Genomic DNA, 24,127 nt, shown 5'->3' with positions numbered 1-24,127 from the left:
GGGTGATATTTGACTAGGGGAGGGGTGAGATTTGACTAGGGGAGGGTGATTTTTCACTAGGGGAGGGGTGATATTTCACTAGGGGAGGGGTGATATTTGACTAGGGGAGGGGTGATATTTGACTAGTGCAGGTTGATATTTGACTAGGGGAGGGGTGATATTTCACTACGGGACAGGGGATATTTGACTAGGGGAGGGGGGATATTTGACTAGGGGAGGGGTGATATTTGACTAGGGGAGGGGGTGATATTTGACTAGGGGAGGGGGTATATTTGACTAGGGGAGGGGGGGATATTTGATAAGGGGGGGGGTGATATTTGACTAGGGGAGGGGGGATATTTGACTAGGGAGGGGGTTATATTTGACTAGGGAGGGGGATTGGGGATATTGACTAAGGGAGGGGTGATATTTTACTAGGGGAGGGGTGATACTTTGACTAGGGGGGGGATCTATTTGACTAGGGGAGGGGGATATTTGACTAAGGGACGGGGGATATTTGACTAGGGGAGGGGTGATATTTGACTAGGGGAGGGGTATATTTGACTAGGGGAGGGGGGATATTTGACTAAGGGAGGGGTGATATTTGACTAGGGGAGGGAGGATATTTGACTAGGGGAGGGGGGATATTGACGAGGGGAGGGTGATATTTGATTAGGGGACAGGGGATATTTGACTAGGGGTGGGGGGATATTTGACTAGTGCAGGTTGATATTTCACTAGTGGACGGGGGATATTTCACTAGGGGAGAGGGGATATTTGACTAGGGGAGGGGTGATATTTCACTAGGGGAGGGGTGATATTTGACTAGGGGATGGATGATGTTTGACTAGGGGTGGGGGGATATTTGACTAGGGGAGGGGGATATTTGACTAGGGGAGGGGGGATATTTGACTAGGGGAATGACTTAAATGTAAATGTAAATGTGATATTTGACTAGTGCAGGTTGATATTTCACCAGGGGAGGGATGATATTTCACTAGGGGAGGGGTGATATTTCACTAGGGGAGGGGTGAGGTCGGAGGAGGTGTGATACTTGACTAGTGCAGGTTGATATTTCACTAGGGGAGGGATGATATTTCACTAGGGGAGGGGTGATATTTCACTAGGGGAGGGGTGATTTTTGACTAGTGGAGGGGTGCTATTTGACTAGGGGTGGGGGGATATTTGACTAGTGCAGGTTGATATTTCACTAGGGGACGGGGGATATTTCACTAGGGGAGGGGGGATATTTGACTAGGGGAGGGGTGATATTTGACTAGGGGAGGGGGGATATTTGACTAGGGGTGGGGGGATATTTGACTAGGGGAGGGGGGATATTTGACTAGGGGAGGGGGTATATTTGACTAGGGGAGGGGGGATATTTGACTAAGGGAGGGGTGATATTTGACTAGGGGAGGGGTGATATTTGACTAGGGGAGGGGATATATTTGACTAGGGGAGGGGGGATATTTGACTAAGGGACGGGGGATATTTGACTAGGGAGGGGTGATATTTGACTAGGGGAGGGGGTATATTTGACTAGGGGAGGGGGGATATTTGACTAAGGGAGGGGTGATATTTGACTAGGGGAGGGAGGATATTTGACTAGGGGAGGGGGGATATTTGACGAGGGGAGGGGTGATATTTGATTAGGGGACAGGGGATATTTGACTAGGGGTGGGGGGATATTTGACTAGTGCAGGTTGATATTTCACTAGTGGACGGGGGATATTTCACTAGGGGAGAGGGGATATTTGACTAGGGGAGGGGTGATATTTCACTAGGGGAGGGGTGATATTTGACTAGGGGATGGATGATGTTTGACTAGGGGTGGGGGGATATTTGACTAGGGGAGGGGGGATATTTGACTAGGGGAGGGGGGATATTTGACTAGGGGAATGACTTAAATGTAAATGTGATATTTGACTAGTGCAGGTTGATATTTCACTAGGGGAGGGATGATATTTCACTAGGGGAGGGGTGATATTTCACTAGGGGAGGGGTGAGGTCGGAGGAGGTGTGATACTTGACTAGTGCAGGTTGATATTTCACTAGGGGAGGGATGATATTTCAGTAGGGGAGGGGTGATATTTCACTAGGGGAGGGGTGATTTTTGACTAGTGGAGGGGTGCTATTTGACTAGGGGTGGGGGGATATTTGACTAGTGCAGGTTGATATTTCACTAGGGGACGGGGGATATTTCACTAGGGGAGGGGGGATATTTGACTAGGGGAGGGGTGATATTTGACTAGGGGAGGGGGGATATTTGACTAGGGGAGGGGGGATATTTGACTAGGGGAGGGGGGATATTTGACTAGTGCAGGTTGATATTTCACTAGGGGAGGGATGATATTTCACTAGAGGAGGGGGGATATTTGACTAGGGGAGGGGGGATATTTGACTAATGCAGGGTTGATATTTGACTAGGGGTGGGGTGATATTTGACTCGGGGAAGGGTGATATTTGACTAGGGGAGTGGGGATATTTGACTAGTGCAGGTTGATATTTGACTAGGGGAGGGGTGATATTTGACTAGGGGAGGGGTGATATTTGACTAGGGGAGGGGGGATATTTTACTAGGGGAGGGGTGATATTTCACTAGGGGACAGGGGATATTTGACTAGGGGAGGGTTGATATTTGACTAGGGGAGGGGGGATATTTGACTAGGGGAGGGGTGATATTTCACTAGGGGACGGGGGATATTTGACTAGGGGACAGGGGATATTTGACTAGGGGAGGGGGGATATTTGACTAGGGGTGGGGTGATATTTCACTAGGGGAGGGGGGATATTTGACTAGGGGAGGGGTGATATTTGACTAGGGGAGGGGTGATATTTGACTAGGGGTGGGGGGATATTTGACTAGGGGAGGGGGGATATTTCACTAGGGGAGGGGTGATATTTCACTAGGGGAGGGGGGATATTTGACTAGGGGAGGGGTGATATTTGACTAGGGGAGGGGTGATATTTGACTAGGGGTGGGGGGATATTTGACTAGGGGAGGGGGGATATTTCACTAGGGGAGGGGTGATATTTCACTAGGGGAGGGGTGATATTTCACTAGGAGAGGGGTGAGGTCGGAGGAGGAGGTGTGATACTTGACTAGTGCAGGTTTGATATTTGACTAAGGGAGGGGTGAGGTTTGACGAGTACAGGGGTGATATTTGACTAGTGCAGGGTTGATATTTGACTAGGGGTGGGGTGATATTTGACTCAGGGAGGGGTGATATTTGACTAGGGGAGTGGGGATATTTGACTAGTGCAGGTTGATATTTGACCAGGGGAGGGGTGATATTTGACTAGGGGAGGGGTGATATTTGACTAGGGGAGGGGGATATTTGACTAGGGGAGGGGTGATATTTCACTAGGGGACAGGGGATATTTGACTAGGGGAGGGGTGATATTTTACTAGGGGAGGGGGGATATTTGACTAGGGGAGGGGTGATATTTCACTAGGGGACGGGGGATATTTGACTAGGGGACAGGGGATATTTGACTAGGGGAGGGGGGATATTTGACTAGGGGACGGGGGATATTTGACTAGGGGAGGGGGGATATTTGACTAGGGGAGGGGTGATATTTCACTAGGGGACGGGGGATATTTGACTAGGGGAGGGGTGATATTTGACTAGGGGAGGGGTGATATTTGACTAGGGAAGGGGTGATATTTGACTAGGGGAGGGGGGATATTTGACTAAGGGAGGGGTGATATTTGACTAGGGGAGGGGGGATATTTGACTAGGGGAGGGGGGATATTTGACGAGGGGAGGGGTGATATTTGACTAGGGGACAGGGGATATTTGACTAGGGGAGGGGGGATATTTGACTAGGGGACGGGGGATATTTGACTAGGGGAGGGGTGATATTTGACTAGGGGACGGGGGATATTTGACTTGTGCAGGTTGATATTTGACTAGGGGAGGGGTGATATTTGACTAGGGGAGGGGGGATATTTGACTAGGGGAGGGGGGATATTTGACTAGGGGAGGGGGGATATTTGACTAGGGGAGGGGGGATATTTGACATGGGGAGGGGGGATATTTGACTAGGGGTGGGGTGATATTTCACTAGGGAGGGGGGATATTTGACTAGGGGAGGGGTGATATTTGACTAGGGGAGGGATGATATTTGACTAGGGGTGGGGGGATATTTGACTAGGGGAGGGGGGATATTTCACTAGGGGAGGGGTGATATTTCACTAGGGGAGGGGTGAGGTCGGAGGAGGATGTGTGATACTTGACTAGTGCAGGGTTGATATTTGACTAGGGGAGGGGTGAGGTTTGACGAGTACAGGGGTGATATTTGACTAGTGCAGGGGTGACACTTGACTAGGGGAGGGGGGATATTTGACTAGGGAAGGGGTGAGGTCTGAGGAGGAATGACAATATTCCTAATATGTATTCCGTAGTTATATGTCTAAAACAAATTAGCTAGCTTCTTATAACATGAAGCAGGCCATGAATGCCTATGACCTTACCACCAACATTAGATAAAATTCAACTCAAACTTCATAATTAAAAAGACAACAATGTGCATTTGAGATAGTATTTAATATGACTGACAACTTAAATACTGCATGTTTCTAGAACAAACAATAATTAGCCCAATAAGCCCACCTGGTAGGTTTGAAATATGTATTTTTTTTCTACCTTGATGTCAGATGTAAAAAATCCTTAACCTTTTTAGGCTTGCTATCATTCATTTTACATGAAAATTGAAATATGGCTGTTTGAATAGCTCTAACCTTTTCAGGGGCTATGTAACTTGAATATAAGAAAGATCTAAGGAATTTCCACAAAACCTACACACAGGAATATTTCATAATATTTATCTACAAAGTTTTACAGTGTTCTGGTTAGAGCACTCAGAGGAACAAGAAAGCATTTGATGCAACAACTTTGAAACCATTATAAACATTCTAAAACATTTTAAACCAATATTGATCTAAACATTAAACACATTTAAGAAAACGACTACACACAAAGGTTAAATCTAAAAAGCTATCGAAAGATCATGGTATTAAAACATTTGTTCATTTCAGATCTGATTAGTTTTAACACACATTATGACAAAAACATACAACCTCATGTAATGGATAACACACTGGTAAGGGATTTACAATTACTTGAAATAAATCCATTCATCTAAGCTAGTGTTTGTCTATAATTTGTTGTGAGGGATCTGGTGTTTGAATCAAGTCTCTCCAGTCATCTGTCTCTGTCCAGTGCAGTCAGTCTGTGTGGTTCCTATTCCACTGTGAGGGCCATCCTCTGTGCCTCCCCATACCTCTCTCCTACGGTTGGGATAGGCACCTGGCATTGGGTCCCTGCAGTGAGGACTGGTCCTTTCAAAGCAAAGCGGTCACAGGAGTGATGGGGTAGATTTATTTGCAAGGTGCAGGCTGAGTTGTACACTCCAGTATGGGAACACTAGTGAGCCTGTTAGTCAGAATCAATTATTTATTTCTCCCCGTATAGATGAAAGCAGCAACATTTGTCCATCCGGTAGGTATTGAGTGCATTTGCTGCTGCTTTCCGTTTGTCACCAGTCTCCCCTCTTTGTGTGCATGATATCCTTCCTCTAAGTAATCTCATAACTAAAAAAAACTAGTTTTCTTTTCATATACTAAAAGTAAAAAATATGGATTGTGATAGACCCACAACCCAAATTCCAATACGAAAAACTCAATATATTAAATTAGAATTGGCAACAAAAAAACAACAACATTTGAGTTTTATTTGAAAAATATATATCGATATGTACAGATCCCATGTCCCGGGTCAGTCATCACTAAAAAAGAGCAAGAGCAGAGACATACATTCACTATCAGGTAAATAATACTGTACAATGACACTGTACACTATGTAAGATGAAATATAACTTCTTAAACACCCCTAAAGGTGTCTGAATGGTTCCCATCTGAAACAGTTTGTGCATACATTCTAACAACATTTTGTGCCGTTTTTGTTCTTTATGGTATTCAACAAGGGTTTTTTCGGCTGTTTGTGCACACAAATGTTTTCTCAAGGCAAGCCAAAGTCGGTAGCCGAAGTCTACGCCCCTTCGTCGGTCATTGGTCAACAGTAGGGATTCTTCAATTAAGTGTTTGTTGTCATTCAACGAGAGACGACTCGTTTTCATACACAGTTTTTCATTGAAAAATACTGCACCAAACATCTTAGTTTGATGTAAAATTGGGCGACTAAGATCTCTTTGGCAAAAATGTCAAAATTAATGACAGATTTCTTGAGTTATCTTAGATGAATTCTGACTATTTTGAGAAAGTGTATACTGACTACGGCTTCTCAAGATGGAAAAACAGAAGTGTTCCCGCTTTTTTCTAGTTTTTCAAGAAAAGGCCTTTTAAGGGACTAAACAAGGCACAGATGTTCACTTTGCCTAGCCAAGTTCTGCTAGGAGCAAACCCGAACCTAGTATGCAGATACCTTAATACAGCCTAACACCCAAAAAGGGCTTCATAGAAGTAGTGTTGCTGTACAAACCTTATGCCAACATCCAGGTATGGGTAATCCATCCCGACCCTGGTGACGGAAAAGAAACACATTCAGTATTGCATCGCCAATAGATGAATACAGATGGTCTGTAACAACAAAGGGCTAGGAGGAGGGATATCTAACAGCACACAGCAGTCATGCTGTCAAACCATCCATTAAACTAATACCATGTTACAGTGGTTAAAAACAGTGACATCCCAGCTCATGACATGATTCAATAGCTGACGTAACATCGTAAAACACTGACAACATTACTTCACATAGGAGGAGCACAACACCGATGTCACAACATTACACACCACACCCACCCACGGTGATAAGAGTTTAAACACAGTTTCTGTTCAGCTAGACTACAGGCAGGGACGAGCACATTCAGCACAGTAAAGAACAGGCAGCTCCGCTGCAGTGGTAGACATGCTGGCCCAGGTTATCATGTTTTGAGGATCTGACTATTGTGTTATGCCGCTAACATAAGACTACCAATTAGGAGACCCAGTGTCTTGCTGGTTTGTTGCTGGCTAAGTATGTCTAACTATCTAAGTATGGCTCAACATTTTTAAAAAGCACTCGCATATCTGAGTTATCTTGTTGCAGGTGCCTTTAAAAGCTCGGGCCAAGGCCAAGAGGCCAACACGTAAGCTTGAATAAAACAAAGGGAAACTAGCAAGAGCAGTGTGCGAGTTTCTTTTTTGGGGGGGGGGGTAAGTATGGCTACCACTGCATCACAGAAAGCAGGAAGACAGACAGGGGATGGAGTTAATGAGGGGTGGGGGACAGAAAGACAGAAAGAAAGAAAGCAGAAATACTATACCAGGGGGCAAGGGGCGCCTGAGGGTTGCCCCGCCTCCCCAGGGTGTTCTTTACCCCCATTGGTGCCCTGTCAGCAAGAGCCATTCCGAAAATGTCACTCCTTTATTCAGTTGATACAGTGCTTTGTACACTGTCTGTCTATAGCCACTTACTCAAGTCCTGACCTCAGTCATACAAACATCTCAGTCATATATAAACATTTCCATTATGTAACATCTCATATTACTATAAACATCTACACTCTAATGGAACCTAATAATTGTGTTATTTAGAAAAAGAAAGGTTTGCCCTTGAATGAAAAGGCAGTGTTAGAGTAAAAAGTGAGTGGAGAGGAGGAGACAGGAAGAAGTGTCATACCACAGGACAGGGCTGGTCCAGTCCAGGTGGGCCTTGCTCGCCCTTCTGTCCCTTCAGTCCCTTCTTTCCCAGCATCCCCCTGTCGCCCTGAGAGAGAAGAGAGACAAAACAATAATATATAATAATTAGGGCTTTTAGAGTTATTCAGTTAACTTAAGTTAACCTTTTGTCATTTTAGTGCATAATAAAACCTATATATATTGCATAGTCTGAAAACATCCAAAATACATAATGTATACAAATAAAAACAACAATGCAATGTCAAAACATGTTGACATTGATGTTAAAGAAATTGTGCTTCATGAATTTTCCTGATTTTGCTAACCATTACTTTGGAAAAAATCAAGACGTCACTATTCTTGTAATGCTTTTTGTAATTTAAGCAAATTCAGAATTTGCGATTATTCGTGATTAATCAAAGCAAATCCTGCGATTAACTCGATAAATTATTTTTCATCAATTGGCAGCCCTAATAATAATAATAATATATGCAATTTAGCAGACGCTTTTATCCAAAGCGATTTACAGTCAGGGCTGCATACATGTTTTACGTATGGGTGGTCCAGGGAATCAAATCTACTATCCAAGGGTAGCATGAGCCATGCTCTACCAACTGAGTTACAGAGACCCACAGAGGAGACAAGTCTCTCATCGAGCATTCATTTCTTCTCCAGATTATACTATAAATAATCCTCCTCCTTCTCACCTCGACACCCCCCCCCCAAAAAAACCCCGTAACCAGCACGTGCACTTGACCCCCCCCCCTAGCTCTGACTCTACTGATCAAATCAAATCAAACTGTATTTGTCACATGCACCGAATACAACAGGTGTAGACCTTACAGTGAAATGCTTACTTACGAGCCCCTAACCAACAATGCAGTTAAAAAAAAAATGTGAATAAGAAATAAAAGTAACAAGTAATTAAAGAGCAGCAGTAAAATAACAATAGCGAGTCTATATACAGGGGGTACCGGTACAGAGTCAATGTGCGGGGGCACCAGTTAGCTACGTTATTGAGGAAAAATGCTCTTTGCTTGTGATATGTGGATGTCCCACCTAGCTATCTTAAGATGAATGCACTAACTGTAGTGGCTCTGGAGAAGAGCGTCTGCTAAATGACTCACATGTAAATGTATAATGTTAGGTAATAGAAGATGAATAAACACAGCCACAGTAGCCACTGTTGTGCCTGATACCCACCTTGTCTCCTCTGCCCCCTCTCTCCCCCTTTTGTCCCATCAGCCCGGGGAAACCCTGGCATGGAAAGAGGTGGTGGTTAATGAAGTGTCTTTAAAAGACCGTGTTGGTTGTTAGTGTTACAAAAAACACTATTTGGCCCCCATAAGAATACAGTTGATTAGCCTTGTCATAGCTGTTCCACTCCGTATTTAATTACATTTTACATTTACATTTTAGTCATTTAGCAGACGCTCTTATCCAGAGCGACTTACAGTAGTGAATGCATACATTTCATACAATTTCATACATACCATACATTTGTTTTTCTGTGCTGGCCCCCCGTGGTAATCGAACCCACAACCCTGGTGTTGCAAACACCATGCTCTACCAACTGAGCTACAGGGAAGGCTAATCTTGCTCTTGTGACTGACAGGGTTCAAACCAGCTATCCTGCATGTCACAAGACTGTGTCATAGAGGGGAATAGGCAAAATTTGAACCGTTTTGAACGGCCAAATTCATAGGAATGAAATAAATGAAACATGCCATGATGCCTTCAGAAACCGCCAGAAGCTTCTGTTTACCACAGACACCATTTAATTCTACCCGTACTCCTCTACTTTTCCTGGCTGGCAAAGTACCAGGATGTTGTCTCTGGTTTTGAATCTGAATTTAGAGAACTGAATTTGAAAACTGAAGTTGAATATATAACATTTTGATAAACTTTAATTATACCATAGTTGTAAACTTGATACATAGAAAATTAATGCAATATCTACCATATTGAAACTGAATATTCAATTAAATGTAAATTGAAGGATTAAACTGAATGCAATATTAACTCAATTCAGTTTCAAATCAAAGTTCATTTATGAATTAAATTATTTAATTTGTGCAATACAAATTCTAAAATATTAAATTCAATAACCTAATACAAATTCTAAATTATGGAATTAAAATCCCTCCAAAGAAATGTGACAGATTTAGACATACTTACATCTAATCCCGGCAACCCTTGCTCTCCCTGTTGAAGAAATTAAATATGATCAAGTTCATTCAGAAGCAGTTTACTTTGGAAAATGTCTCTGAAGGGTCTCTGATACCCTGTCCACTCTGATTCAGAGGGGTTGGGTTAAATGCGGAAGACATATTTCAGTTGAATGCATTCAGTTGTACAACTGACTAGGTATCCCCCTTTCCCATTCTCTTTCCATTTCCACAAAAACAGGGCATATGAAAAATGCTGCTAACCTTTACCCCTTTGGTGCCAGGGAGACCAACCAATCCTGTAGAACCTGGAAGACCCTGGGTACCCTGTGTGCAGAAATAGTGTAATCAGTTATGTTATCCGTAATATGATATGCAGCAGGGTTGGGGACAATTCTGAATTGAGTTGCGAATTGTTCTTTAATTCCTATTCAATTCTTGAATATGACTTTGGAATTTGGAAAATGATTTCAATTCAATAAAATTCTATGAAATTCAAATGACTATTTATTCTACATTCAAATATATATGTTTATCTTGACATACTGTATGTGACCAATAATATGTAAAACATATCGATGAAACATTTGACTTTTAAAGATTAATTCTCTCTAAATTAATTACAAATAATTACATATTCTAAGATACTTTTTTATGTTTATAATTAATTTACACATTATAATTCAGTTACACCTTATTAAATATGAAATAAAATACATTTCCCAGATTGCATCAAACACTACAGAATGGAAGGAATCAACCTAATCTCACAAATATTAATAAATAATGTGTGACATGTTTCAGTTGTAATCAAATGGTGTCTGTATTCTTTGCAGTAATAAGTGTAAGATGCTTTTGGTAAAAGATTAGTCAAAGGAATGATAATGTTATGCTTCATGTCTCAGCAGAATTTATTTACATTCAGTTCTACTTCCTTTAACTCAAATTCAATTCTAATTCTGCTTCCTGTGGGGTGTGTCCAATTCAAATTAGTATTTCAAATTATGGATTGAATTGAATTAAATTCTGAAATTCTGAATTGACCTTAACCCTGATATGCAGTCTGAGTGAGCCGGAATAGGAAATAATTACCCTTAACCCAGGAGGACCTTTGCCACCTGCATCCCCCTTATCTCCTTTCACTCCCTCACCTGGTTCCCCCTGTTAGACATTGACAAAAACACAATTTCAAGCTGGTGCTTACATTTTTCCTTGTGAATTACAATCCATCTTGTCTCTGACTTTATATAAATACACATTCCATTCACTATTCTCCACCCAGCATTTCATTATCTAGTAGGGCTAAAGTTGGAATGACAGGGCATTCTAGTGCAGCTTCAGTAACCTAAGGAACCCTGTGTTGTTTTGTTTTAGGGGCAGGAGGAGATCAGAGCCCTGACTATCTCACCTTGGGGCCAGGCCTTCCATCAAGTCCCTGAAAAACACAATTTGTTATGTCATTCTCTTTGTAAACACTGTTCATCACAAGAGCCTGTAACAGAACATATAGCATAAAAAAAAACATGAATATCATTGGAGATGTACTAGGTTCCTCTGAGATCAAGTTGAGGTTATGGAGTGTTTGTCAAGGATCTAAGTTATTTGCAGAAAGAATATATATGTATAGAGAAAGTTTAAGCTTTTGATATCCCCCTATTATACACTGCTCAAAGAAATAAAGGGAACACTTAAACAACACAATGTAACTCCAAGTCAATCACACTTCTGTGAAATCAAACTGTCCACTTAGGAAGCAACACTGATTGACAATAAATTTCACATGCTGTTGTGCAAATGGAGTAGACAACAGGTGGAAATTATAGGCAATTAGCAAGACACCCCCAATAAAGGAGTGGTTCTGTAGGTGGTAACCACAGACCACTTCTCAGTTCCTATGCTTCCTGGCTGATGTTTTGGTCACTTTTGAATGCTGGCGGTGCTTTCACTCTAGTGGTAGCATGAGACGGAGTCTACAACCTACACAAGTGGCTCAGGTAGTGCAGCTCATCCAGGATGGCACATCAATGCGAGCTGTGGCAAGAAGGTTTGCTGTGTCTGTCAGCGTAATGTCCAGAGCATGGAGGCGCTACCAGGAGACAGGCCAGTACATCAGGAGACGTGGAGGAGGCCGTAGGAGGGCAACAACCCAGCAGCAGGACCGCTACCGCCGCCTTTGTGCAAGGAGGAGCAGGAGAAGCACTGCCAGAGCCCTGCAAAATGACCTCCAGCAGGACACAAATGTGCATGTGTCTGCTCAAACGGTCAGAAACAGACTCCATGAGGGTGGTATGAGGGCCCGACGTCCACAGGTGGGGGTTGTGCTTACAGCCCAACACCGTGCAGGACGTTTGGCAAATTCGCCACTGGCGCCCTGTGCTCTTCACAGATGAAAGCAGGTTCACACTGAGCACGTGACAGACGTGACAGAGTCTGGAGACGCCGTGGAGAAAGTTCTGCTGCCTGCAACATCCTCCAGCATGACCGGTTTGGCGGTGGGTCAGTCATGGTGTGGGGTGGCATTTCTTTGGGGGGCCGCACAGCCCTCCATGTGCTCGCCAGAGGTAGCCTGACTGCCATTAGGTACCGAGATGAGATCCTCAGACCCCTTGTGAGACCATATGCTGGTGCGGTTGGCCCTGGGTTCCTCCTAATGCAAGACAATGCTAGACCTCATGTGGCTGGAGTGTGTCAGCAGTTCCTGCAAGAGGAAGGCATTGATGCTATGGACTGGCCCGCCCGTTCCCCAGACCTGAATCCAATTGAGCACATCTGGGACATCATGTCTCTCTCCATCCACCAACGCCACGTTGCACCACAGACTGTCCAGGAGTTGGCGGATGCTTTAGTCCAGGTCTGGGAGGAGATCCCTCAGGAGACCATCCGCCACCTCATCAGGAGCATGCCCAGGCGTTGTAGGGAGGTCATACAGGCACGTAGAGGCCACACACACTACTGAGCCTCATTTTGACTTGTTTTAAGGACATTACATCAAAGTTGGATCAGCCTGTAGTGTGGTTTTCCACTTTCATTTTGAGTGTGACTCCAAATTCAGACCTCCATGGGTTGATAAATTGGATTTCCATTGATTCTTTTTGTGTGATTTTGTTGTCAGCACATTCAACTATGTAAAGAAAAAAGTATTTAATAAGATTATTTCATTCATTCAGATCTAGGATGTGTTATTTTAGTGTTCCCTTTATTTTTTTGAGCAGTGTATATAATATAAGCCATTTAGCAGACGCTTTTATCCAAAGCGACCTACAATCACAAGTGTATACATTTTACGTAAGGTTGGTCCCAGCAATTTAACCAACTATCCTGGCGTTGCAAGCGCCATGCTCTACCAACTAGGCTACAGAGGACCCCCTATCATTAAGAAGACAGAGGGACCAGTTACCCACCATGTAACCCTGGGGCCCGGGAGGCCCTGGAGGGCCTGGGATAGAGATCCTCTGGGCCTGGAGCAGAGAGCATTAGTGTTAACATAACCAGACGTTACACCATCATATAACACAACTAGACCTTGGTGAGGTATCACACTTAACAGATACAAGTTTGGTATCTAAACCGTTACTGACCAGACTGTCCTCAAACCTTGAATCCCCTCGCTCTCCCTTTTTTCCGTCACCTCCCTAAGAGAGAAAAATACACTATATGGACAAAATCTACAAGGCAGGGGGATAGTAGACTTCTGTGCCATGCCCATATCCCATTGGGTATCCATCAGGACACAGCTCATATCACACTTACCGCAAGCCCAGCTTGGCCCATCAGGCCTCGCTCTCCCTTCTCCCCTGCCACTCCAGGCATCCCATCATCACCTCTATCCCCTTTGGCTCCCTATAGAGAGGAGGCGCAACATGACGCCGATAGCACTGAGGAACACTGCTCATATTGATTTCATAGTACAAGAATAATTTGTCATTACAGGTCATGTCATTTACCTTATTCCCATCAGCTCCAGGTGCACCAGGTGAGCCTGACTCTCCCTGTTGGCATGAAGGAGACAGGTAAACATGAGGAGACAGATAACATGAGGAGACAGGTAAACATTAGGAGACAGGTAAACATTAGGAGACAGGTAAACATGAGGAGACAGGTAAACATGAAGGAGACAGGTAAACATGAAGGAGACAGGTTAACATGAGGAGACAGGTAAACATTAGGAGACAGGTAAACATTAGGAGACAGGTAAACATGAAGGAGACAGGTAAACATGAGGACACAGGTAAACATGAGGAGACAGGTAAACATGAGGAGACAGGTAAACATGAATAGACAGGTAAACATTAGGAGACAGGTAAACATGAAGGAGACAGGTAAACATGAGGAGACAGGTAAACATGAATAGACAGGCAAACATTAGGAGACAGGTAAACATGAAGGAGACAGGTAAACATGAGGACACAGGTAAACATGAGGAGACAGATAACATTAAGGAGATAGGGATACATGGGGAGACAGGTAAACATGAGGAGACAGATAACATGAAGGAGACAGGTTAACATGAGGAGACATGTAAACATTAGGCGACAAGTAAACATTTGGAGACACGTAACATGAAGGAGACTGTTAAACCTGTATGCCTATTGTCAATCCATAAACCAAAGCCATACTGTAGATCACTGTTCCATTGCTGCATATGCCAACATAATTTGAAACACAATGACACTTTGAAACATTTAGCAGACACTCTTATCCAGAGCGACATACACAGTGCATTTGGAAAGTATTCATACCCCTTGACTTTTTTTTGTTACGTTACAGCCTTATTCAAAAATGTATATAACAAAATTCCCCTCATTTCTCAACACACCATACCCCATAAACTGAGCAATCAGGGGAGAAGGGCCTTGGTCAGAGAGGTGACCAAGAACCCAATAGTCACTCTGACAGAGCTCCAGAGTTCCTCTGTGGAGATGTGAGAACCTTCCAGAAGGACAACCATCTCTGCAGCACTCCACCAATCACTCCTTTATGGTAGCGTGGCCAGACGAAAGCCACTCCTCAGTAAAAGGCACATGACAACCCGCTTGGAGTTTGCCAAAAGGCACCTAAAGGACTCTGGTTTGCTGAGCACAGTGGATTAGCAGTACAGCGCCTTAACCACTCGGACAGCTCTTCAAACACAACTAACTCTCACCTTTGACCCTTGGCCTCCTGAGGGCCCTGGTGGCCCTGGGGGACCCTGCAGGAAAAGAAAAGTAGAAAAGGAAAGTGAGAATATACACTGCACAGGGGACTGTTACACAGAATGCATATCTAGAGAAATATGGCATGAGGGAAACTTTTAACAATAAATAAAATGGTATATTCTGAATTGGTGGGGTTGTAATGCAAAGCAGAATGTTGTTTTTGATCAACAAAAAATATAGAACTCACCTGAATGACTTGGCCAAGGCCGATGTTGTCATAGGAGCCAGGAACAACCTTCTCTCCTGGTAAGCCCTGCAGAGGGAGACAGAGACAAACACACAGAAAAAATGAATGAATAAAGATTAATGAAGGTATTGGAAGGGGGTCTCCTGTCTCCCTCTTCTCCCCCTGTGTCTCCTGTCCACCCCCTTCTCCCCCTGTGTCTCCTGTCTCCCCCTTCTCCCCCTGTGTCTCCTGTCTCCCCCTTCTCCCCCTGTGTCTCCTGTCTCCCCCTGTGTCTCCTGTCCACCCCCTTCTCCCCTGTGTCTCCTCTCCCCCTTCTCCCCTGTGTCTCCTCTCCCCCTTCTCCCCCTGTGTCTCCTCTCCCTCTTCTCCCCTGTGTCTCCTCTCCCCCTTCTCCCCTGTGTCTCCTCTCCCCCTTCTCCCCTGTCCCCCCTGTGTCTCCTGTCCACCCCCTTCTCCCCCTGTCCCCCCCTTCTCCTCCTGTCTCCCCCTTCTCCCCCTGTGTCTCCTGTCCACCCCCTTCTCCCCCTGTCTCCTCTCCCTGTGTCTCCTGTCTCCCCTTCTCCGCCTGTGTCTCCTCTCCCCCTTCTCTCCCTGTGTCTCCTCTCCCCTTCTCCCCGTGTCTCCTCTCCCCCTTCTCCCCTTGTCTCCTCTCCCCCTTCTTCCCTGTGTCTCCTGTCCCCCTTCTCCCCTGTGTCTCCTGTCCCCCTTCTCCCCTTGTGTCTCCTCTCCCCCTTCTCCCCCTGTGTCTCCTCCCCCCCTTCTCCCCCTGTGTCTCCTCTCCCCCTTCTCCCCTGTGTCTCTTCTCCCCCTGTGTCTCCTCCCCCCCTTCTCCCCCTGTGTCTCCTCTCCCCCTTCTCCCCCTGTGTCTCCTGTCCCCTCCTACATAGAGTGAATACATACAGTAAGACCTCAGCATGCCTGCCATTCCAGTGCATCCCCACTGGGCACAGACTTCAGTTCAAACATACTTTTAAATGACTTGTCAACTAATGTGAATTCAAAGTGAAATCAACAAACAACAATTGCAAATACAATCAATTTCCCACCTTTATTCAACGTCATGACATTGACATTTATTGATAAAAATGTTGTGGAAACAACATTGATTCAACCAGTCTGTGGGTCAATATATAGTGCCGAATGTCTCAGGGTCATTGCTGTATGTAACACCAATCTTTTCTCCATCTTTCAAGACATCCATTTCCAAATTCCTCCTCTATTTACCTTCATCCCTGGTAGTCCATCAAGGCCAGTCCTGCCCTGGTCACCAGCAGGCCCCTGCTCCCCCTGTCACAGACATGGAGATAGAGTGAGACTGGGCAAGAGAAGGGAGAGGAGGAAGAGGAGGAAATAATATGATGTCACACCTTTAACCCTGGAGACCCCTGTGATCCAGGCATGCCCTGCTGTCCATCCTCACCCTGCAAGACATTACATTCATGGAACATATTAATTAACCTGCAAGACATTACATTCATGGAACATATTAATTAACCTGTAAGACATTACATTCATGGAACATATTAATTAACCTGTAAGACATTACATTCATGGAAGATATTAATTAACCTGCAAGACATTACATTCATGGAACATATTAATTAACCTGCAAGACATTATATATATTATTTTATTTTCATTGGGGAGTTTACAGGTACAATATTCAGATTAATTTAAATTCATAATTCCATAATTAATCTAAAGACATTAGATTATTGAAATGCATGAATTAATCACAGATGATATAAGTTACATATATATAATACATGTATACGGGTGTGGAAGTGTGTCTGCATGAGAAATGTAGATATTGTACCTTCTGTCCAGGAGGACCCATCAGTCCCTGTGTTAAGAGTACACGTTATCAGCATGATGTGCGGCATATACAGAACACCTTATAATATCAGAAATAAACAAAGGCTTACCTCTAATCCATCGATTCCATCTTGACCAGGTGGACCCTGTGAAGAAAGCTCAAGGTCAATCATCCATCCAAAAGTGAAGTAAGATCAAACTGAAGAGCAGAGCAATTCCATTGATACTCCTCAAGATGGCAGTATTTCATACAAATACATCAATTGTGTTGTGTCCTCGAGTAAATTAGTGAAGTGTTTCTCTTTCTGCTGCCCTTACTGGGATGGTAGAGCAATTTGCATGTATAAAAAACAAACAACAAAAGCGAAACGATAATTCTTAATCCCCCTCCTTTCAGTACCCATACTCAAAAGGCAATCCGCAGGCCGAATCCTGACCCAGAATCCTGACCCAGAATCCGGACGCAGAATCCGGACCCACAATTATTATTGCATTCTTTTGGATTTCGGTCAAGATTCAACTCCTTGTATCACATGAACACACATAAGACATGAAAAATGTGTAGAATTGCAGGAAATTAGCTTTAGAACTGCGCATCTTTCTCTCTGCCAACAAGAGGGGTTTGAACAGTTGTGGTTGCATGGGTTATGAAGTGGGGATTTATTACTACGCCGATAAATGACCATATCCATCCGGATCTTTGCCACCTAGGACATTTGTATGATCAAACCTTCTCAAATAGTATTTGAGTACCCCTGGCCTAAAGCTAAAACATCTGGTGTTTATAATGACATTGATTTGTGACATCTCCATCAACAATAAATAGCGCTCTGAAATCTTTAGTGTTCTGACAATGAATCACTTTGGCATCCATGCCAAACTACTTATCAGGACAACTGTCTGTCTGTCTGTCTGTCTGTCTGTCTGTCTGTCTGTCTGTCTGTCTGTCTGTCTGTCTGTCTGTCTGTCTGTCTGTCTGTCTGTCTGTCTGTCTGTCTTGCCCTCCCTATCACATGACATGACAGACCCACCAGCGGTCGCAACAACAGGAAATGGCCTCAGTGCTTGTTGACCCTGACACATCTGCTGCATACGGAGAGCGGTGTGATCGACCTCATTTCAGAGCTGTCCTGGCTGGATCAGAGCTTCAGCCTCTGCATTGCTTGCTCTGAGGGGTTTTAGGCTGGGTATCTGCAAAGCACTTTGTGACAACTGCTGATGTAAAAAGGGCTTTATGAAATAAAACAGATTAATTCGATTCTCTTTTATTCAGTAGGAAAGATGGAGAGAGTGAAAGGAAATTAACAGTTAGCTTTGGATACTATTCTGCATTTGACTGATTAACGGTAATGTCCAAGTTCCACTCTATCTACATGAACCACCAAAACATTTTTATTTTATTATTATTAGTTTGTGGTTGCCATGGTGGCATGAGGTGGCCTAGGCAGAGAGCTCCTGTAAATTTCTAAATATTTTATTATTTTAATGGGTTTTTTTGCAACTTAAATTTTTGTTAGCTTAGTAAGTTTTGATTATTTATATAACGATTCAACTGTGTCATAAGACTGGCAAGTCCGTTGTCTTGTCAAGATAGCCCAGAGGCTAGCTAGTTAGCTAGCTTTTGATTTGAATAAAACTGGAGATAGCACAGGCTTGGACATCACAGAGGCTTGCTGTAGTTTTGAGTGGATCTCTCACTCCAAAGTGGACAATCCCAATAAGTGATGTGCAGTGAGCCTCTGGCACCCTAGCGAAATCTAGCGGACGCTGGTATCACCCAGGTGGTTACTACATGTTGTTTGAGGAGTATCTACCCATGGAGTCTGCAGAGAGGCTGGGAACGGCAAGGGCTGGCCTGAAGATCGGGACCCCGTACTGGAGGTGACCCCCCCTCCCCCCGTACTGGAGGTGACCCCCCCCCCCCCCGTACTGGAGGTGACCCCCCCCCCGTACTGGAGGTGACCCCCCCTCCCCCCGTACTGGAGGTGACCCCCCCCCGTACTGGAGGTGACCCCCCCTCCCCCCGTACTGGAGGTGACCCCCCCCCCCCCGTACTGGAGGTGACCCCCCCCCCCCGTACTGGAGGTGACCCCCTACTCTGCTTCAGGGCATCAGAGGAGCTGAGAACATCGTGACGGAGGAGAGTGCTGAGGGTGGGAGCGTGATAGTTCTTGACTGTTTTTCAGGAGACTATTGTAGGCTTGGCCTGTGTGTTTTTCAGGAGACTATTGTAGGCTTGGCCTGTGTGTTTTTCAGGAGACTATTGTAGGCTTGGCCTGTGTGTTTTTCAGGAGACTATTGTAGGCTTGGCCTGTGTGTTTTTCAGGAGACTATTGTAGGCTTGGCCTGTGTGTTTTTCAGGAGACTATTGTAGGCTTGGCCTGTGTGTTTTTCAGGAGACTATTGTAGGCTTGGCCTGTGTGTTTTTCAGGAGACTATTGTAGGCTTGGCCTGTGTGTTTTTCAGGAGACTATTGTAGGCTTGGCCTGTGTGTTTTTCAGGAGACTATTGTAGGCTTGGCCTGTGTGTTTTTCAGGAGACTATTGTAGGCTTGGCCTGTGTGTGTGATGTGACCTGGACACGCCAGCCTCTGTTGAAGACCAACAACTACATGTACTTTTGTTTTTTAAGCGTCATTAAGATTATCTGTATAATGAAAAGCGCTATATAAAATAGATATATTATTATCTCTCCTACCAGTAAAAACGGAAGGGATCCCTGCCGCTACCTCGCTTTCCAACCAAGGTGCATGAACTGAGGAGCAAACTGAAGTAGAGAGGAGATTCAGTAACTCTTGGAGGACAATGGAAGTAAATAAAAAAGCGTATTATTTGTTAATCCAACTAATTTGGTCTTTTGGCCTTTCCTCTCTCCTACCACCATATGTAGTGAGATGACTGTAGTGACATGGATGAGAGGAGGAGAGCTGTCTTACTGTACCTGCTCTCCAGGGGGTCCTCTGGGCCCATCCTTCCCTGTGTTCCCAGGTGGTCCTCTAGGCCCTGGTGATCCAGGGGGCCCCGGGGGTCCAGGGGGGCCAGCCTGACCCTGTTCACCCTTTATGGACAGGGAGGGAGAAGTATGAGATGAAGTAACAATCCCAATTCCCACAGTATTATCAATCAAACAAGTTGCAAAACAATTGTATTGTGACACCCCAGACAAGTTATTGAACCACTTTCAATATCTTCAGTTTGAGCAATGTTCTGTATAGTTCATTCAAAACTTTGTCTCTTTTCACAAAGTGTCTGGTGTTGCCGCCAACCATCTTCACCAATGTGCAAAAGTGAGTCTAAAACTCTAAAACTCCTGCTATGCATAACATTCACGCTATAAGACTGTTGAATGACAGATGTGGTTGTATTCAAAACAAGATGTTTAACAGTCATATTATCAGCCATTTATATTGTCAAGTAAACAACAAGCTATTCTTATTCTCCAATTTGCATAGTTCTGACTGGCATTCTTTCCACCAATTATCATCCACAAACAATGTAATTTATTCAAACTCACTTTCCAAAGAGGCATAATTTACTTTCCCACTCATTTTCTCTCTAATTTGAAGCAGACATGTGAAAAAAAGTGGCAGAGCGGCAAACAGAGAAATGCTTGAGGCCAATAACATTGTACATGTGTGAGGTGTAAAAGAGTGAGGAAAAGTCACAGAAGAAGAGAGGGTGAGCCAGCTTGAAGGAAGAGAAGAGATAAGAAAAAGAGGGCTGAGATGCGCCCACTGTACAGTACCTTCAGGAGGCGTTTGTGAAATGTGTGCTGGTCGCCAGAGAGAAAGCCGTGGTCAAAGCGAGGGAAGACCATCTGACTCCAGAGAGATAGGGAGAAAGGGAAGAGAGGGAGAGAAGCCACCAGAGACACAGAGTAAAATAAAATTAGTTATAGAGAGAGAGAGAGAGAGAGAGGGAGAGAGCGAGCGAGAGAGAGAGAGAGGTAAAACAGTCATTTACAACTGATGCCAGCAACTCGTTTTCTCTATAGGCTGAACAGAAGAAGAGAGATGGAGAAGGAAGCAAAGAGAAGGGACTGGCTGGATGGAGACAGAGGACCCGGTCAATGAGAGACGGGTGAGGAAGGTGGGACAAACCTTGACCGTGAGAATCTGATTACTGAGCAGACCTGCAGAGCCCGCAAGTGCAGGGAGTCCCTGGGTTGAGGTTTGGACAGCGTTGGAAAGAAGAGTTAGGATGGAGGGAGGAGTGAGGAGGGGTGGGTAAGAAGGGGATAATGAAAGACGAGGGTGAGTACAGTGAGAGACAACAGAGGGGTGTTATTGAGGTTATTGATCCATCTGTGTTGGCACAGTTTCAGCATGTGTAAAGCCACTCAACCATAACTATAGACTAGAGTATACAAAGATAATAGCCCTTCTGTCTGGTTTCAAGCCTCAAACAATAGAAGCCTAGTTGTCTCGCGTCCCAAAGTTTTATGATTGACTTCATATAATTATCGACCATCCATGGAGAGATTCTGGCAGTCTTGTACATGATGTTTGTGTCAGAGCTGTGGTCAATATGAATTGCTTTGGGTTTAGAGGCTTTATCTCCCTGGGGTTGTCCAGGGTTGGATTCAACTCCAGTCAATTCAGGAAGTACACTGAAATTTCAATTGCTTTTCAAAGAAGGAAATTTGGAATTTGGTTTACTTTCTGTAGACTGTATGGACAAAAAGAGCATAACAGTGCCCTCATCTGTCTAATATTATGAACTCTAAAGTACTTATTCCTTAAGAATCCCTTTGGAGTGCCGACTAGGAAACAATGAACTCAAATGGAAAGCAGGCCAGAATCAACTTTGAGACAGACTGAGATGGCTCCAGATTGACAGGAATGCATATGCTCAGTGTTGTAGTATTCAAGACCACATATTGAGTTTCTCGGCCTTGTCTCGGTGTCAGATACATTTTTACTCGGTCTTGACTCGGTCTTAGACAATCTCATAAACTCATAATGTCTTCCCGAGACCAGCCGAGTAAAAAAATAAATAATTATCAGCTCATAAAACCACTTCGCCAGGCCAAATATCCACACTCCCTCATGACCCATTCATAACTTATTGCCTATTGAAACCTGGGCTTCCTACTTCACTAGTAACATTAAGGTCCTTTACTTTCATTGAAAAATATCCTCAAACTTTGTTGCGCTCTTCAGAATTTCCTTGATTCCCTAGTAGGGAAGAATGGGGGAAATTGTTTGAAAGTTGCACGCTCAGTATTATTAGGGGAGACCGGGGGAAGTTGTTACATACACTGAGTGTACAAAACATTAGGAACACCTTCCTAATATTGAGTTGCACCCCCTCAATTCATCTGGGCATGGACTCTACAAGTTGTCGCAAGCGTTCCACATGGATACTGGCCCATGTTGACTCCAATGCTTCCCACAGTTGTGTCAAGTTGACTGGATGTCCTTTGGGTGGTGGACCATTTTTGATACACACGGGAAACTGTTGCACGTGAAAAACCCAGCAGCGTTGCAGTTCTTGACACAAACCGGTGCACCTGGCATCTACTACCATACCTCATTCAAAGGCACTTACATTTTTTTTCTTGCCCATTCACCCCACAATTCATTTGTCAATTGTCTCAAGGCTTAAAAATCCTTATTTAACCTGTCTCCTCCCCTTCATCTACACTGATTGAATTGGATTTAACAAGTGACATCAATAATGGATCATAGCTTTCACCTGGATTCACCTGGTAAGTCTATGTCTTGGAAAGAGCAGGTGTTCTTAATGTTTTGTACACTCAGTGTATATTGTCTTTTTTAAAAATCTAATATAGACCTGTTTGGGTCAGTGATCATTTATTTTCCTGTTTGGGTCAGTCATAATTTATAAACCTGTTTGATTTGTGATCATTTATTTTCCTGTTTGGGTCAGTGATCATTTATTTTCCTGTTTGGGTCAGTGATCATTTATAAACCTGTTTGATTTGTGATCATTTATTTTCCTGTTTGGGTCAGTGATCATTTATAAACCTGTTTGATTTGTGATCATTTATTTTCCTGTTTGGGTCAGTGATCATTTATAGTGGCTGTCTATTTACCCTCAGTATGCATTCTTTTCACCATTCTAAATGTCTAAAGAATTCTTCTGAAATATGAACACAGAAATACTGGACATGTCGAACTCTTATTATAGTCGCGATTTGAAGCAATTACAATCATGGTCTTGAATTGGACATTTCCCGGTTTCGGTCTTGACTCGGTCTCGGACCCCTCGCCCCCCTCCCGGTTTCGGTCTTGACTCGGTCCCCCTGTCTTCGGTCTTGGATCTGTCTCTTTAGGGGGTCTCGAACACACCATTGCATCTGCCTCAACAACATAATATAAAAATGAACTAATGTGTAAAGTATGTTAACAGCGAAGAGTAACTGATGGTAAACTAATTGCTTCTTAATAGAGATATATGAACATGACTAACCGCGGTGCTACTTGCCTTGACCCCGGCAGAGAGGACAACAGTAAGGAGCCCAGTGTCCGATGGGTCAGTTATCCACATGTGCTCTACACTGGGCTCTGCCAGATGTCTACACTGCTCCAAGAGCTTTAATTCCCTTCCAGGGTCAGGAGAGGCAACACAACACAGGCCCAAACAGCTGCTACAGTATAGTACAATTCCAGTGACATGTACTCCTACCAAGCTGCTGTTAACTGGGACATTTACACATTCACACCCTTACTTCTTCCCAGTCAGAGTTCAGTTTCACGGGATATTGCAATGATAACTCAGGCAAGGAATTAATAAGACAGACCGTATAAGACAGATGCGACAGTAAGACTTGTTGCTAAAATAAGTGTGTGTGTGTGAGTGTGTGGGGGGCTGGGGGGGGGGGGGGTAACAGTCAAGTGAATCTATGTGTAATATACTCAGGCATTGGTTCAATCAAAACAGGTTGCCAGGTTACCAAGATACATCAAAGACAACAGCCTGAGCAGAGCGATATGAAGCTGCTCTCTTTTTGTTTCTCACAGTACACATAGTTTTGTTGACTATATGAATCCAAAGGGCATTCTTGCAGTGCCAGAAAAACATGTTTATTTTTGGTCTTATCACGGACAGCTGGTAATCGGGTCTTTCTTTAGAGATCT

At 44.1% G+C, this 24,127-nt stretch overlaps 1 protein-coding gene across 6 annotated transcripts in view; it reads right to left on the bottom strand.

The window, feature by feature from the left end:
* Positions 1–4,510: 4,510 nt before the first annotated feature.
* Positions 4,511–24,127, bottom strand: part of LOC115204539 (collagen alpha-1(XXIII) chain) — a 90,764-nt gene continuing 71,147 nt past the window's right edge. For 2 of the 6 annotated variants that reach the window (XM_029770199.1, XM_029770201.1), the window contains 20 exons: positions 20,770–20,841; positions 19,966–20,082; positions 17,136–17,171; positions 17,027–17,053; positions 16,578–16,631; positions 16,435–16,497; positions 15,211–15,276; positions 14,972–15,016; positions 13,773–13,817; positions 13,579–13,668; positions 13,407–13,460; positions 13,230–13,286; positions 11,237–11,263; positions 10,921–10,989; positions 10,093–10,155; positions 9,839–9,865; positions 8,864–8,917; positions 7,662–7,748; positions 6,483–6,521; positions 4,511–5,769 (listed from right to left, as the gene is read on the bottom strand). In XM_029770199.1, coding sequence (XP_029626059.1) covers positions 5,767–5,769; positions 6,483–6,521; positions 7,662–7,748; positions 8,864–8,917; positions 9,839–9,865; positions 10,093–10,155; positions 10,921–10,989; positions 11,237–11,263; positions 13,230–13,286; positions 13,407–13,460; positions 13,579–13,668; positions 13,773–13,817; positions 14,972–15,016; positions 15,211–15,276; positions 16,435–16,497; positions 16,578–16,631; positions 17,027–17,053; positions 17,136–17,171; positions 19,966–20,082; positions 20,770–20,841 — 1,095 coding nt within the window. In that variant the 3' untranslated portion in view covers positions 4,511–5,766. Of the gene's footprint in view, positions 5,770–6,482; positions 6,522–7,661; positions 7,749–8,863; positions 8,918–9,838; positions 9,866–10,092; positions 10,156–10,920; positions 10,990–11,236; positions 11,264–13,229; positions 13,287–13,406; positions 13,461–13,578; positions 13,669–13,772; positions 13,818–14,971; positions 15,017–15,210; positions 15,277–16,434; positions 16,498–16,577; positions 16,632–17,026; positions 17,054–17,135; positions 17,172–19,965; positions 20,083–20,769; positions 20,842–21,124; positions 21,185–24,127 lie in introns of all 6 variants that reach the window. The other 4 variants (XM_029770200.1, XM_029770203.1, XM_029770202.1 and 1 more) reach the window with 4 other exon arrangements.

Source organism: Salmo trutta, chromosome 12 (genome assembly GCF_901001165.1).
Source record: "Salmo trutta chromosome 12, fSalTru1.1, whole genome shotgun sequence".
Taxonomy (NCBI): Eukaryota; Metazoa; Chordata; class Actinopteri; order Salmoniformes; family Salmonidae; genus Salmo; species Salmo trutta.
Note: the sequence above shows the minus strand (reverse complement) of the source record. Positions and strands in the feature narration are given on the sequence as shown.